This window comes from Etheostoma cragini, chromosome 15, assembly GCF_013103735.1.
Source record: "Etheostoma cragini isolate CJK2018 chromosome 15, CSU_Ecrag_1.0, whole genome shotgun sequence".
In the NCBI taxonomy this organism is placed as follows: domain Eukaryota; kingdom Metazoa; phylum Chordata; class Actinopteri; order Perciformes; family Percidae; genus Etheostoma; species Etheostoma cragini.
Window position 1 is genome coordinate 16,007,177 of NC_048421.1, and position 15,955 is coordinate 16,023,131.

The following is a 15,955-nucleotide window of genomic DNA, read 5'->3' on the forward strand; positions in this document are numbered from 1 at the left end:
TATATATATATATATATATATATATATATATATGTTATATACATAGATTTATAATCATGGAAATGTGCTTACATATAACTAGAAAAGTACTCAATGCATCCCTTTGAATGTTTTACTGTTATTATTATATCATAAGATTATTATCACTCATGTTGTAACATTAACACAGGATGTTAAGGTTGTAGTTGGTTGAGTTGGATCTCAATTTTTTTATACATTTTGTATAAAACTACTATTTATTCATCCTTTTCATTATTGACACCTCACTTTTGGCTCTGGGTAAAATGACACTCGCCTCTCCCTCTCCATTGTCTCTGTGCCGGAGTGATTATATACCTCGCCATACTGTGGATATAGTTTTGTTATTATACTCCAGCCTACTATATGACACCAAAATGTATTTAATGTATGATTCATTTATATGGTATACTGCTGTACTATACTGCATATACTATGTTATATTGCAGTGCCATACTTTATATTACTTTGTACTTATATTTTGTTGTCTTTGTACCTGTCTCTGCACACTGACAATAAAGTTGAAAGTTATACTATACAACTATATTACTACACTACTACACTTTATACCATGTCTTTATCTTAGCTCATCAATTATCAAAGTAACCAATAATTTTTGTCTTTTATATGCTCTCCCTATACATTGTATGCAAACATCTTAAATTGAAAAGTAACTAAAGCTTTCAAAAAAATGAGTAAAAAGTATATTTCGCTTTGAAATGTAGTGGAGTAGAAGTAGAAAGTACCTTGAATTTGTACGTGAGTACATGTACTAAGTTACATTTCACCACTGTCCCTAAATTATCAGTATAGTAAATATCATACATTATCATAAATGATATATGTTATGACCACGCGTGGGCGCAGGCGGAACAACAGGCGTGACCCGTTACGAAACCAAGCGTTCCCAACTGCCCGGGGATGACGTCACGCCGTCTCGTCCCGTAGCCTCTGTGTTTATTATGTGGGTTTTTTAAGGAGCAGCTACTAACTAGCATTAAGCCTCGGCTTCAAACATGCTCTGACTTATACAGCTGGTCGGTAAGATCGTTTAATATCAATACAACAAAGACGCGCAGACGCTCACGCGACTTTGTGTTCAGTTTGAAAACACTCGCGACAAAAACAATACAGAGCGGCGAGAGTCGTAAACAGCCGAAGGTCGTTCTTTTTTTTGTTTTTTTTTAAGCTAGCAAGGTAGGCTAGCTTGCAAGCTAACTTAGCTCGCTAACTAGCAACATAGCCTAACCTAACAGTTACAACATGACAAGCTGGCCGCACAGAAGGTCACATAACGGCACATTTTTTTGGCATAGCTAGCTAAATGTCGAGTGTAATGACTATTTAACGTGGCATAAGACGTCGCTGTTGACACGTCTATGAACAGCTGGGTTTTATAGACATAGCTTCACAGCTACAACAAACAGCTGATGACCAGCCCTGATAGCTGCTGCGGATTTATGCGTTAAGTAACTTTGATCTTATTTAACGTTTACACCTTTTACACATGGTAACCCCTCGTTGACATATTAGTAATCTGCCAGCAACCCTGCGTATATTCAAAACATGTATGTAGTTGTAGAGCAATGGCATAATGTCTTTATAATCGGTTTCTACGTGTACAAATCCGAGTCATGTGCATTGTGTGAAGTAGCTTTATCCGGATGCGCAGGGGCTCAATTCACTCAAATAATACGTAAGAGTATGTTGGCTTCACTCTGTACCCAATAAAGTGATGGTTGGACAAAACAGGCCACCTTGGGCCTTTTTCCTTCACTGTATTCTGACAATTTATAGATTCATTTAAAATATAATTGGCGGATTATTCAATAGTGAAATTCAAAAGTAGTTTCAGCCCTACTATAATATCATGGTGTAGTAAAAGTAATTAAAATAACTGTTTATAGATAAAGAATAACCAGCTTTTGGTGAATCCGGTGAATTAAAAAAGGTACTTTGTCACAAGAAAAAACTCTGTAAATCCAATATTTCCATAAAGCTGTCCTGCTAATGGCCCAATACAAATTTAAATAATAAAGGGATAATAAACAGTAATGCAAAATGTCCCATTGATTGACTTATTTATAATGAGCATACAGCATTACATCTTTCCACCCTACTGTGTTTTTAGTAAAGTCATAGTTTAAATAACTAGACTAAGTTATTTGTAAAAAGAACTCATTTTCATTGAGGAAATTATATGAAAAGCCAGATTATTTTCCCATAAAATCTAATTGAGTTTGGTTGTATGATGAGAGAATGGTAAGTGTTGGACTACACTCGGATAGCCTTTAAGATCGTGTTTCATTTTGATTATATGTTTTTTAATTGCTACATATTTGTACGGATTGTAAAGCTCTTTGGGGCAAATTTGGGATTTGAGGCTGTACACATAATCGTGTTGTGTTTTTTGTCTTCAGGTTTGGAGGACAGGGATGGCAGTGTGTGCACTGACCATGCTGGATGGGATGGGGGATGAGGTTACGGCAGCAGGTGGTGTGTTTCTTCTGGTCCTGGCCCTCGTCGTCGCTTGGCTTTCAACCCACGTGGCCGACCGGGGAGACCACATACTGGGCACCATCCTCACTGTGGGCGCTCACGCCTCTCTGATCGGACTGGGAGGCCCCGACAGCTACAGCGGAGGCTCTGCCAGCGCAGACACTCCGGAACAGCAGGCTCCTCCGACTTCCCAGGAGAACAAGCCGGACGACGGCGAGCCTGGGACTGGGAGGGGAGAGGGGGAGGAGACTGGGGAGGGAGCTGAAGGGGTACGGACTGATCTCCTGCTGGATATCCAGAGCAAACAACCACAGGCTGGAAGAATGCATACGTCAGATGATGAGGAGGAGGATGAAGAGGAGGAGGATGGAGCGCTGGAGGAGGAAGATAAAAACATTATAAAGCATATCCCAGTGTTGTCCAGCACCATCTGCCCCATCACCACCACCACCACCACCACTATTGCTTCCATCTCTGTCCGTCTGAAGTACCTAAATGACACGGAGGAGGTAGCTGTTGTAGAACCAGAGGATACAGTGGGAGTACTGAAAAGGTAAAACCACCCCGAACATCCACCTACAGACTTCAAGCATAGATTGTGAAAGGAATAGTTTTACAGTTCGGAAAATATGTGCTTATTTGCTTCTTGCTGAGAGCTAGATGAGAAGATGTGTCTCTGTACGGTAATGTAAAGCTACAGTCAGTTAGCTTAGCTTAGCATAAACACTGGGGAACAAGGGGAAACAGCTAGCCCGGCTCTGCTAATTAACGTGTTGTGGTTTTATGAGAGGTTATATGAATGGGACTATTTCTTGGCCTTAAGTCTTGTCATCACTGCGAGGTTGCCTGGCAGACTCCATGAAAGAAAGCTCTTGTCCTTTTCACACGATTATCACCACGGTTATTAGTGAGTAAACTTAGAGGTAACAAAATCTGTTTACACATTTCTGTTACCTTTGGACGTTGTCTGGCTAGCTGTTCCCCCATGCTTTCATTCTTTATGCTAAGCTAAGCTAAGCTAACCAACTGCTGGCTGCACCTACACATTTATCATAAACACACAAGAATTATATTGATATTCTTATCCAAGTCCCTGCCAGAAAGCAAATAAGCGACTATCCAAAAATGCCATAATGAACGGTCATTATGTCTTTTAACAACTTTTCTTCCTCGTCTCCCTCAATCTCTTCCCCAGTAAATACTTCTCAGGTCGGGAGCATCAAATAAAACTTATCTACCAAGGCCAGTTGCTGCAGGATCCCAAGAAGACTCTGGTATCCCTAAACATCACACACAACAGCGTGATCCACTGCCACATCTCCCAGGCCCTGCACGAGGCTACCCCAGAGGAGGGGGCTCAGCCTGGGCCCGGAGCAGGAGTCGGCTCTGGAGTCTCCGGAGGATTGAGGGCTGCTGGTGTGGCCATCAGCACCAGCAGCCTGGTGGTGCCCGTGTTTGTGGTGATACTGGCCGTGGTGTGGTACTTCCGCATCAACTACAGGCAGTTCTTCACCACCCCTGCGACCATCTCCCTTGTGGGAGTCACTGTGTTCTTCAGCTTTCTGATATTTGGGATGCACAGCCGCTGAAAAGGCAGAGAGGGGGAACACACTTACGGCTGAATGTTGTGAGGTAAAAATAAAAAAACAATTACAGCAGGGGGCGTCGCCTGGAGAGATGGACTAATCGAAACGCTGCTTGTTGCAGATGCCACGGCTGATTGGATGCTTGCAGAGTGTGTGTGGGTGACTAGGTATGGCTGTTTGTGCATGTAACAAAATAAAAGGCATTGTACAGTATATATGAAATAAATAATAATCTGCAGTGAGCGAAGTTCAGCTGAAACCAGACCGTACTTTGGCTCCTCTCCAAATACGACTTAGTGGTTCAAACAGTATGCGCTCTTTTATTGTTGCTAATGTTTTCTTGTTTGTCTTTTGTTTTTTAGATCACCATTTCTATGTGTATAAGTAACTGATAGATGCAATGCTCTAAAAACCTTTTGGAACCACTCAACGTGCTGTGTGCCAGTTCAACCACCATTGTTTTCGAATGAGCCAAGCTCTGTGTAAGCAAATACGGACTCTTACAGCTGCCCCAGTGCTAGGCTAAAATGTTCAGATATCTTTGATGCTCAAAAACGGTTGCTATGTAGAAATAGGCTAATTTAAATAATCACTAGATGTGAAAATAGACATTTTTTTGAGAAGTTATTGTAAATATATTGTGTATTTTCTGTAAATAAAATGATAGAATGAATCAGATGAACCTGCATCTGGCACTTAAAGATTTGGAGGGTGACATGGCACCCTCCTGATTATGCTGGACTGCTCTGGCTTCAGTGATGTCTCAAATTAAAGCATTTCAAACCAACCTGTTTCATCTGTTCGTAGTCCAAAGAAGTGAGTCTCTGGTTATGCTTTGTGTTTATTTAAAACACCTGTATGCATGGTAGTGAAGAAAATAAATCACATTATGATCACATACAACAGTCACTCACACATGCACAGATTTGTGCATAAAAAAAATATATATATCTCACATTGCCTTCTCTCCTACGGCACACATACACAGATCCACAAGGGAACACCAGCTGATATCTTCATCCACATAAAGGTGGCTTAAAACCTAAATCACACCTACCAATATCTCAATAACAGGTCATTTAACTTTAGTGCACATCACAAGACTCCACTGGAAAAGATTCAAAAGGGCACGGTCAAAGTTACTACAAACACATGTCGAAGTGTAAACTACTGGAAATGAAATCGGGCTTGACAGATTTGAGACTAACAACTGAATCCACTTGAATTGAAGGACTGTATGGAAATTATTTGGGTGGGGACGGAGCTTGAATTTCATATTTTGTTTGCTCTTTTTAATAGACTTAGAACAAAAAGAAACACTTTCCCCAATACCTAGAAATAAAAATCTACATTGTGAATAGTCAAGCCATTCACTATTTTTAAATAAAGAGCTGCTTAATAAACAGTTTTTTAGCCACCAAATGAATGAATCAGGCTCACGCAGCACAGTTATCTATCCTGTTCCTTAAAACTGAGTTATTTGTCTTACTAGCTACTTGATTTTGATGCGCCAATTAAATGTTTTTGGGGGAAAAATTAAATAAAATAGAATCTGGGAGGAGAAAAAGAAAGACTCTTGCCTTGCACGCTCAATTTCAGACCATCTAACCTTTCAGAAAAAGGACAAAACATAAGTGTCGGATTATGTTTGAGAAATAGTCGTTCATTCAGCTTGTTGTCCGACCAGTCAAAAAGCAACAGCATTCATAGTTGTTCTGAGCAGCCGGATTCAAGGGCAAAGTGAAGCGCTGTCTGTCGTAAAGAAGGGCGAGACACCATATTGCTTACGGAGAGAACGGCGTACGTTGCGTGCACTTGGTCAAACGTAGTGAAATCGACAGAAGTAGCTGAATAACTCAAAAAGAGCGTTATCTGTCCTGATATCTTTGGGTCAAATCTGACCCGTTTTCAAAGTTTCTACATCAGAAGATTATGGTTTCTTTTAAGCAAATATCCCAAAAATAAGCAACAAAAATGTCAAAATAGTACATTTTTGACCGTGAAAAAACAAGACTCAACTGTTGTGATTATATATTAAAGCATAACTATTTGCCAAGATAATTCATAATTTTAGCTTCTTCTTTTCTTTTTAATAACTCAAATTAGGTATTTAATTTAAATGAAGTTGATGGTAGTGGAAAAGTAAAAAAAAAAGAAAAAGCGTGTTAAATAGGGTTTATTTTCCTATTTTTACTGGAGAGGAAGACAAGGCGAGGGTTCAGAGAGGGGAGATCCTGCTCTGGCTCCTTTCTCACCTCTGTACGGTTGGCCAATCACAACGTAGAGGGACTGGGGTTATCGGACTGTCTGTTTCAGAAACAACTGACATGGGAAAGGTGGTGGGGTTATCCCGAAGCTATTTGACCCTTCAACAAGCACTTCTGATGGAGTAACACCCTCCTTTTCTTAACTCCTCTACCGCTCTATAATTTTCATACAGTCCCTAAGTTTTACAGCGAGGATGTCCTGATGCATACAAACTAAATCCTCCTTGTATTCTGACTCTGCAAATAATATCTGAAACTGTAAAGTCTCTTTAAACCCAAATAAAGCTTCTCAAAGACATCAACTGTGAAAAGTTGGACAATAGTAATATATCTTACAACTTTCACATTAGACATCATATAGGCTTACAGACTTATCACTCATGATTGTGAATGACAAGCCCACCCGTAGCTCTGATTAATGTGATCTATAAGCAGAAACTAAGTGAAAACACACAAGTTTTCTACCAAGGGACGAAATTTGAGTTTGATTCATGATTCTTTTTTTTATCTCACGCGTCATACAAATACGTACTGTACATGTGCCCCAAAAGCCTAACGGCTCATCAAATATCAAAATCTGCATTTACACACAAATAATACACTTTATCACTTTATAGGCAGTGACAGATACAACTTAAATATATTGTTGATGTAAACAAAAAACATTAAATAATTAAAATGGCACATGTACTTTCACAAGAAAGTCACATTCACAGGATGCATAGTTTTATGAAAAAGATCTTTCACGCACTCACATACACACAGTGCAATACAATGCTAGAATTAAAAAGCCACTTATGAAGAGTCCAGTATATGCGTATCAAGGTTTGAACTGAAAGCAGTTGAAGTCCACGTGTCCCGAAACTCAGTTATATGAACACACAATCTAAAAAGAGGGACAGGTCGCAGAATTGCCAACAATAAGCACCTGAAGGTTTCAGAAAGCCAATTTTAAGACTTTTCATGCTTTGTGGAAAAGGTTAAGGGCCAACAAAAAGTCCTTTCTGACAGACTATAGCTCATAAAAGGTCTCGGAATAACTTAAATTAGTTGTTTAGGAAAAAACAGGCCGTCCGTAATTGAGATGTAAAGGAACATTTTGTACAAACTTCCAGAAAAGAGTGGACAAATATTCCTAATGGGCCTTTTTTATAGCAGACATGTTGACTTGTCATAGCAGGAAATCATTTCATTCTTGTAACGCTGGCTGACTGTGTTCCATTTAAGTGCATCAGTAATCCCCGTCAGTGAGCCAGCGCGCCCAGTGGCCGGACCCTGAAATGGAATGGAGTGCCGCCCCTTATAAATGACAGTGTTGATTACACCTGTGGTTTCCTGCTATGTCATGGCAAAATGCCTGCAGTTAAAAGGCCATTTATGGTCTTTTTAGAAGTTTAAAACTGATAATGTATAGTTTTCTTTAGACCATAAAATAAAATAAGTGATATTATTGTATATCATATTGTACAAATCAGTTCCAATTCTTTGATTTGAATTACTTTTGCTGGAAGACACTTAATGTGGGGATGGTGACCGCTACAGACAAGTTCAAGGTCTGTTTTCACTTCACAGCCAAAAGTATGTGGACACCCCTGTGGCCCTTTAGTTAAAATTAAGCAACAGCAAATGCTACAGCATGCTATGATATTTTATCTAATAGCGTGCTTCCAACAAGTTTCTTGAAGACCCTTTTCTTTTTTTAATAAGGTGCTTTCCCCGTGCAAAGACAGATCTATAAAGACATGGATTTCCCAGATAGGGTTCAAAAACAACTTGACCGGCCTGCAGAGCCCTGACCTCAACCCCATCAAACACCTTTTTGGGATAAACTGTGAGCCTGACCTTATCACTCACCACCAGCGGCTGATCTCACTCATGCTCTTGTGCCAGGTTCCAACGTCTGATCCAACATCTGGAATGACATGCTCAACAATGGCATATGGGTGTACTGTCCATGTGTCCACGTACAGTGTGGACATCTAGTGCAACTGTGCAAATTGAAATGCCTGTCTGAACACCGCGACACCGTATATGGGGACTTTATCGGCATATAGGCACGCTTTCTGATTCACAGCTGGAGACTTCCTAATCATTTAAGACTAGGTGAGGCTAGGTAAAGTCTGTTTTAAGGTGGAATTTTCTCAATAGGTTCCTGCCGATCTGATTGGACGCGTTGACCCCTATCCACAACATTTAGAACACTGTGGTCATAATTGAGAAGGAGAAATGTTCATTCAATTGAATTACATGTCAAGAGTGAATGAATAAGAACTACAAAGTCAAGTTTGATCCCATCCTGTTCAGGTCTGTAAATGTACGGATGAACAAAGAGCTGCTCTGACAGACAGGGCTTATGCTAATTTAGGTCATCATAGATACTGGAATTAGAGGGAGCTGAGAGTTTGGGCCTCTTTTTTTTGGTCGAAAAGCTGATATTACTCTGAGAGCTGCTGCTGCTGCTGCCACCGCCTCCAGTCAGGCTTCCCCCTCCCCCTCCCCCTCCTATTACTCCTCCTACTCCTCCTACTCCACTGTTCAAACCGAGAGACATCCTCTTCTTTTTCTTGGGCCTCCTAGAATCTGAATGGTTGGTGCCTGTGAGAGGGACAGAAAATGTATCTATGGACTTTACTGAATCAGGAAAACACATTGAGATCAACATCTTATTTACAAGAGACCTAGTACAGCGTACAAAAAGAAAAATCAAACAAAAATACAATCAAATGAAAATATTAAGGATTTCAATATCAAAACAGCAGTATGGAGGCATAATCAGGAATAAAAGAGTATAAAAGTATTCTTTACAAATAAGATAAGATTGAAAACATTTAAAAACCCATTTATCAATCTCTTGCATTTGAACGTGACATTAGCCATGTTTCCATCTCATTGTCGAGCAAACTTTTAAAATGTCGCAAAAAAGACGAAAAGAAAAAAGAGAATTAGAAGCGTTTCCATCAACTGATTTCGTCACAAGTTGACGTGACGCATGGTCGTAGATTGGAGGGATGTAGCATTGTACAAGTTGGCCACCTGTGCACAATTCAGGGTTGTGGCAGAGACATTTGGTGTCAGCGAGACAAGCTTTTATCGCTGTGTATACGCGGCGTGCAAGGCCGTACGATTCAAGCTGTCGACCCACTTCAACAATTTACCCGACGTGACTGAGGCACCGCAACTCCTGTACGGTGCACTGAATGGGACCCATTTCCTTTAGTCATGTGACTTACATGTTTGCTACGTCACAACTTAATCGGCAAAGCCGTTTCCATCTCCCATTTTGCGCATTTACCCTTTTTCGAAAAAGGCAAAATAACACCTCAAGTGAGAAAGTTTTTTGGATAGGACAGAAATATGAAAGGGGAGAGAGAAGGGGGGGAGGGGGGGTGAGACATGCAGGAAACCCTGGACCGTCTGCGTCGAGGAATGAACCTCTACATATATGCGCCCGCTCGGCCAAGTGAGCTCACCCCGGCCACGTGTAAAAACCTTTTTGCAAATTTGAGGACGTTTTTCCAAATGTTGCCGTTTCCATCAACATTTTCTAATACAATAGGTTGATGGACAACATGACTAGTGATGCAAATAAGTATGACTGTACTATGTAAAAACTGTCTCAGTTAAAGTGAATAAGGTCTCTAACCCTAACCCATTGGTTTTAGTGCATCCAGTTTTAGATTACTCTGTAAATTATTTCGAGAGGAATGGTACCCTGGAATCCCGGGTTCTTTTTTGTATTTGCTCACTCCGGCATTGAGTAATGATTCTCATTAACTATACCCTTGTAGTCGAGCTGCACCAATCACATCGATGTATCTAATGTAAGCAGGCCAGAGGCAAGCTAAACAGATGACAATGTCACCCCGTGTGTTGTTGTGATTGTAGTGTTATCCAATTGCGTGCAGTGAGATTTTCAAATGCACGCTTGGTGCCGCCCCTCGAAATGACCGAATTTCATTACTTGATGCCAGACCCGTAATCTTTCAGATTTGGATCTGGATTTTGAGTCTAGAGAAATGGGGAAATATATCTAAAAGCTGTCTTTCCAAGATTACTTTTTACTGGGGGGACAGAAAGTGTAGGCCAATCCTGAGAACGGTCCATCAACGGCCTGTACGTTAACTCAAAACATAAACTTTCAGTGTAATGCATGTTACTTCCTTACTGGCTTTAGATGAGGCAGAGTCACTGGGTGAAATATCAGGAGAGTCTTCCCACTGCAGGCGGCTCATCAGGGTCTGTCCATCTTGAATGTCAAAGCTGTCACTCTCCACCACAGCGTCTGCATCAGGCAGCGTTGGCCTGTTACATGCAACCCAGACAGAGTTACTGACTGGTTAGACGTATGGGTGGCATAAAGTTGCCTGTAACAATTATGCAGGTATGGTCACAAAGTTAGTTGAATCATGTCAGTCACATACTGATTGGAACAGATGCTCATCCACTGAGACCCAATATGAAAGAGTCACAACTCTGCCTTTGCCCCTGTGTCAGAGTTTTTACTACATTGACCAGCAACACTACCGGTATGTCAGCTAACACCTGCACCACAAGGGTCACTTCAGTCATGCTAATGTTACTTTTGTTAAGTACACTGAGGGGGGGTAAGGACACTCACGCGGACGGCCCCAGGAGGAACAGCCTGACGGCCCTCCTCTGTTCGTCCGTGTGCTGGGGACATCGATGAGACCTGGTGGGACACAAGGTGGCATTATACATCCCTGACACATTCACTTCTCGCATCACCCTGCCTGCATACACAGCCCCAGGGGACGGAGGGAGGCGGGACGGACGGACTGCTGCAGACACAATCAGTGACCAATCAGCTAGGGAAGAGCAGCAATGCTGTGTTAAACGTTGTGTTAAAATGTTACTGTAGAAGTTGGTCACTGACAGAGTCCTCCACGGTCTAATTAAAACTATCTGAAATCTAGCTCTTTGGTGTTTTGTTTTGGGAAGAAGAACACGCAATCTCTGGTCCAGAAAAACTTTAAACAATGAATTGCAATGAGTTGCCAACTTGTGTCCCCGAGTTAGTCCAAACATACATGTTTTTATACGGATGAAGTAATTCAGTTTTCATGACAAAAGCTTCACCGAAGGGAAATGAAGACACTGACCTTTGACTTTTGACTGACATTTGGATTAAATAACATGGCAACGCCCACATAAGGCCAGGCGTCACAGTACCTGAAACTATCCTGCAGTATTCCAGACATTAGGGCCACAAAAACATTTAAAGTTTCATCACTAGCTGTACTGTGTAGTACGAGCCAGTGGATTATACAGTAATTACCTGGTACACATCTTCTTGGTGTGCTCTGAGATCACCCCACATTGCTGTAGAAACAAACAACTTGTGTAATTAAAAACAACAGAGCAGAGAAACAAGACTGTAAAAGATCTCTAAGCTTGGGTGCATTCATGCAGGCTACGCACCGTTGTTAAAAGGGATTGGACTTCATCAGGGCCTAAAGTTTCATAACTGATGCCAGTGTTATAGTTGTACTGAAATGAAATACAGACCAAGAACCGGTATTAATACCGTGAACAGACATGCAATACAAGATGAAAGAACTTTGAGGTGTGGCAGGCGACATGAACAAAGGAAGATTTGTCACCTTGTAAGGCTCTGAACTGATGCTGCTCCCAAGCTCACCTGGGGAAAAAAAAACAACTGTTTATCTTCTTTATACCACATGCACCAGTAAAACTACTAAATAAAATCATCAAAATTGGACATCAAGTCACAATAAAGTAGCTTTCCAACCACATCCCGGTCAAATATAGAATCAATTTTACGGTAATGTTACTGGTTTTTAAGGCATTACATGGATTGGCCCCTTTATTTATAGCTGGTCTCCTTACCCTACATCACACCTCCAAGAACCTAAGCTCGTCTAATCAGTTCCTTCTAGCTACTCCACAGTCTCAGTGAAAACAAAGGGCGATCGAGCCTTCTCCCATGTGGCCCAGAGACTCTGGAACAAACTTCCCATTCATATTAGGTCCTCCTGTACTGCCGAGATCTTAAAGTCTTGTCTTTTTTTCTTTGGCGTCTGATTTAGTTTAGGGACATTTGTATAGTAGTATGTTGTTTCTATAATGTTCATTGTATCTATATTTTTATTGTCTTCCTTTTCCTTTTTATAACATGATATAACTTTGTACAGCACTTGGTTCTTCGTAGGTTGGTTTTAAATGTGCGCTTTAAATAAATTGATTTGACATTAACTTATATACTTGGACACTAGCTTGCAGCTAATCAAATAACATTTGCTCCTCCCTTGTAAATAGAAAAAATCCGGCAAGAGCTTGATCCATTAAACCAGAAATTCTTTTGTTTTTACACTTTGGTTTTGCAGGTTAATGTCTAACTATTATATTACACAAATGCCAACAATAATCAAACATTGCTGAATATATTATTGCACATCGTTACTTTAATACGCACCATGATTTGCACACAAATCCCAAAGTTTGGCTGAATGTTTGCTAAACTCTTCCAACTCTTAGTCTTGTATATTCACCCAGTCTTGCATTGTGCTGACATTGAGCCGAGTGGGTCCAGCCCAGAATCATTACAAACATTTACACCACCTTAGAAAGGAATGGCACGGACCAACCCTTCGCCAATACACCGAAATATAAATACCCGATAGACTCACCATTTTTATGTTTTAGAGATTTGGGTCTTCTTGGGGAATTTTGATTCTACAAAATGAAAATCATTCAGATTAGAATAAACTCATTATAGATATTAAAACATACAATTAATCAACTAATACCGTCTGCAAAAGAGGAAACAAATCCAAAAGAATACCTTTTCTGACTTTCTCTTTTTAGCTGTAACATGGAAGTAAGAAGTTTGTTTATTACGTGAAAGCAACTTGGAGTTTTACTTAATTACACTTAGCACAGTAAAAATGAAGGGTAAGCTATTTTTTAAATGCTCACCTTTTTTCTCTGCACCATACGACCAGTCGTTATCATTGAGGTCATCGTTGTCTTCCTGATCACTCTCTGATTTGCTCATGTTATTGTTGCTGGCTAGTCTGTGAAAAGGTAAAAGCCCCACCAACCATCAAACAGTCTGATCCGATGTTCCAACCCATTTTGGACCACTACAACAATCAGTCCTGAATAACCTTTATTGACAGACCTGCGGTTGGCGATGCGACTGCTGTTGCGTCCCATGCCGAGACATTTCTCCAAGTGCGGGGCGAAGCGAGAAGCTGCTATCAATCTTTTGCAGTTCGGACATTCACACTCTTTGTTTTTCCACTGATTGTACACCTGGCCAAATATGTCAACACCTGGCTTGTCCACTATTTCTGGAAGAGTGATCAAAAGGCACATTTACTATAAAGAAACACACCAAAGAAAATGAGAAGACAAATAGACCAGAAACAAACTGGAAGCCATGGCACCAACCGAACTCCTTCATGCTCTCTTGGTCCGTTTCATCCAAGAAGAAGTAGCCCTGTTTCACAGCACGGTGAACCTCGAAACACAGGCCCAAACAGGCATCTTCCACCAGCTCAGAGTAGATGTCATGGACCAAGGCCTATAATAAGATCATGTAAAAAAAAAAGTATAACAGAACAATATAAATAAGAGAACAGGACACAACTTTTCCTTCTCTTCTCTGATTCGTTCCATTTTGTTGTCTCTGTTTCTTCACTTACACTGTCACTCATGTGCAAGTGACACGGCAACTGGCCAATGAAACATGATTATTATAGCATTTCAAGTGGTCTCTAAATCAAACATAACTAAGCCGACCAGCCAACGGACGGGACACAGCACTTCACAAAATAAACTAAATATTGCATACTTATCGTGACACTTTCAATATAATATTGTTCCACTATATATATAATATTGTTCCACTATATATATATATATATATATATATATATATATATATATATATATATATATATTCACTCACCTCCAGCCTGGCGTTGTCTGGGCCTGACAGGGGCATATCCTCCATTTTCATTTGAAAATCTGTATTGGAAATCTTGATAACAAGGTAATGAGACGCTGACCTGTGGATTTTGAACCAAAAAAAACAGACAATTTACAATCATGAGATGGTGATAGTCCTGGTCAACGGGTAGCATATTAAAGAGAGAGACAAACGTAATCTGTCATCAACAGCTATGTTTATGAATCAAACTGCTAATTCAAAATACTCACTTTTAAAAGAGCTATGGACACTTGTTGCAGATATGTATTCTTTCTGTTGAAGTGAAGCAAAAATATTATACATTTTATATTATATAAATTCAGGGATAAGATAAGCCTTTATTGAAGAAATAAGTACATATGAAAAGAGAAAGTAAGTTGAAACTATAAAAGAGTAATTTCTGACAACATTACAGTAGTAAAGTTAATAGCAGCAAAGTCAGAAAGTCTAGTATGTACCCAGTGTAGGCCTACATCAGACTAATATATAATATAATGATACTTAGTGTTTGTCTGTATAGTATATAATGTAATCAGACTGTCTCACATATTACAATATAGCATAACACAGCACTGTATAATACGTATGGGATATGAGATCCAGTAGAAAGAGTATCAAATATAGTGTAGCGTATTGTATAAATTGTACTGTTGTACATGTACATATACTCTATAATACTAGCTGCACATGTGTCAGATGTTGGGCGTTAAGTTAAGCTATATACGTCTTGAATTAAACGTTGGAGGATTAATCCATCCAATACAATAAGTAGCTACAATTTGAGAACACATCCTAAGTCTAGACACATAGCAAACAGTAATACGTATGCTTTTTTAAATTATTATAGTGCAACGGGACATTATTGGCATTAACGTTACATCTCAATGCTTTAGGTATGGTTAACGTAATCAAGGTAAGATGCGTCTTTATTTACAGACACTGCGAAAATGACTACATTCAAATTTGAAGCAGCCATTTCAACAACCTCCCCAGCTCTAGCTAACGTTAGTAGAGGAAAAAAAGGCCAAACAAACGCAGGTAATGGCAGTTGGAAGCAAACTAACATGAACAATGTTGAACGTCAACTAGCTAATATTACTTTTTAGTTTTAGCATTTGCTAGCTAGCCTTGCTACTCTTTTAGCTAGCTAGTTGGAGAAGAAGACGCGTTTGTTGCTTATTGATGTGAAATACTCGGATACAATGTAGTGACGTTATGTTGCCATAGTATGTTACCCTGTCATGCCGAAAACTCAGCCTGAAACTGGCAGTTTCTCTGAGGGAGGCAACATCACCGTGTCAGTCATCATAACAAACTGCGTTAATGACAAGCCTGGTCCCCAGACACATCCATCCTTGTATCGCCGGTGAAGAAAATCCCTCGTTTAGATTGTTTGTTGTCGCAGGTGTCGGTTAAATTAACGCTCCATGCCCGCTTAACACAGCGGAGGCCAACAACAGAGAAGGACCATAGACAGTTAAAGAAAGACCGACGGTCCATAGACAGTTAAACCGAACAGACCGAAAAATACAAATGTAACTACTGACTTCCGGGTGTGATCTTAACAATAAAAGCCTTGCTTCCGAGGACGAGCGTTGTCAAATTACTCA

At 40.1% G+C, this 15,955-nt stretch overlaps 2 protein-coding genes and 1 long non-coding RNA gene across 7 annotated transcripts; 2 read left to right on the plus strand and 1 right to left on the minus strand.

Annotated features, from left to right (window-relative positions):
* Positions 1-923: 923 nt before the first annotated feature.
* Positions 924-4,894, plus strand: tmub2 (transmembrane and ubiquitin-like domain containing 2). Of its 2 annotated transcripts, none has more exons than XM_034894044.1 (3): positions 924-1,059; positions 2,439-3,070; positions 3,713-4,894. In XM_034894044.1, exons 2-3 carry the CDS (start codon positions 2,454-2,456, stop codon positions 4,104-4,106), a joined length of 1,011 nt encoding a protein of 336 aa, XP_034749935.1. In that variant the 5' UTR covers positions 924-1,059; positions 2,439-2,453; the 3' UTR covers positions 4,107-4,894. The 2 variants fall into 2 exon arrangements, with proteins under 2 accessions (XP_034749935.1, XP_034749936.1); XM_034894045.1 differs by having other exon boundaries at positions 941-1,055.
* On the minus strand, positions 3,929-15,860 carry atxn7l3 (ataxin 7-like 3). Of its 4 annotated transcripts, XM_034894042.1 has the most exons (15): positions 15,581-15,859; positions 14,576-14,618; positions 14,325-14,424; positions 13,805-13,937; positions 13,533-13,704; positions 13,328-13,425; positions 13,194-13,216; positions 13,039-13,084; positions 11,992-12,029; positions 11,810-11,878; positions 11,667-11,710; positions 10,989-11,060; positions 10,536-10,672; positions 8,903-8,965; positions 3,929-4,418 (listed from the first exon to the last, which is right to left on the minus strand). In XM_034894042.1, the coding sequence occupies exons 3-15, from the start codon at positions 14,373-14,375 to the stop codon at positions 4,405-4,407; spliced, it is 960 nt and encodes a 319-aa protein (XP_034749933.1). In that variant the 5' UTR covers positions 14,376-14,424; positions 14,576-14,618; positions 15,581-15,859; the 3' UTR covers positions 3,929-4,404. The 4 variants fall into 4 exon arrangements, with proteins under 4 accessions (XP_034749933.1, XP_034749929.1, XP_034749931.1 ...); XM_034894038.1 differs by lacking the exon at positions 3,929-4,418 and having other exon boundaries at positions 6,869-8,965; XM_034894040.1 differs by lacking the exon at positions 3,929-4,418 and having other exon boundaries at positions 6,869-8,965; positions 15,568-15,859.
* Positions 5,865-6,422, plus strand: LOC117957942. Its single transcript, XR_004659626.1, has 2 exons — positions 5,865-5,970; positions 6,319-6,422. It is a non-coding gene; the product is annotated as an uncharacterized LOC117957942 (long non-coding RNA).
* Positions 15,861-15,955: the final 95 nt, after the last annotated feature.

What these genes read in the sequence shown, in the direction of transcription:
- atxn7l3 (XM_034894041.1), bottom strand. Translation starts at nt 14,375, where the DNA reads ATGAAAATGGAGGATATGCCCCTGTCAGGCCCAGACAACGCCAGGCTG. An exon ending in AGAGAGCATGAAGGAGTTCG is followed by an intron (nt 13,705 to 13,804) that starts GTTGGTGCCATG and finishes TCACTCTTCCAG; the next exon opens with AAATAGTGGACAAGCCAGGT. An exon ending in TCAGTTCAGAGCCTTACAAG is followed by an intron (nt 11,879 to 11,991) that starts GTGACAAATCTT and finishes ATTTCATTTCAG; the next exon opens with TACAACTATAACACTGGCAT.
- tmub2 (XM_034894044.1), top strand. Translation starts at nt 2,454, where the DNA reads ATGGCAGTGTGTGCACTGACCATGCTGGATGGGATGGGGGATGAGGTT. An exon ending in ACAGTGGGAGTACTGAAAAG is followed by an intron (nt 3,071 to 3,712) that starts GTAAAACCACCC and finishes TCTCTTCCCCAG; the next exon opens with TAAATACTTCTCAGGTCGGG.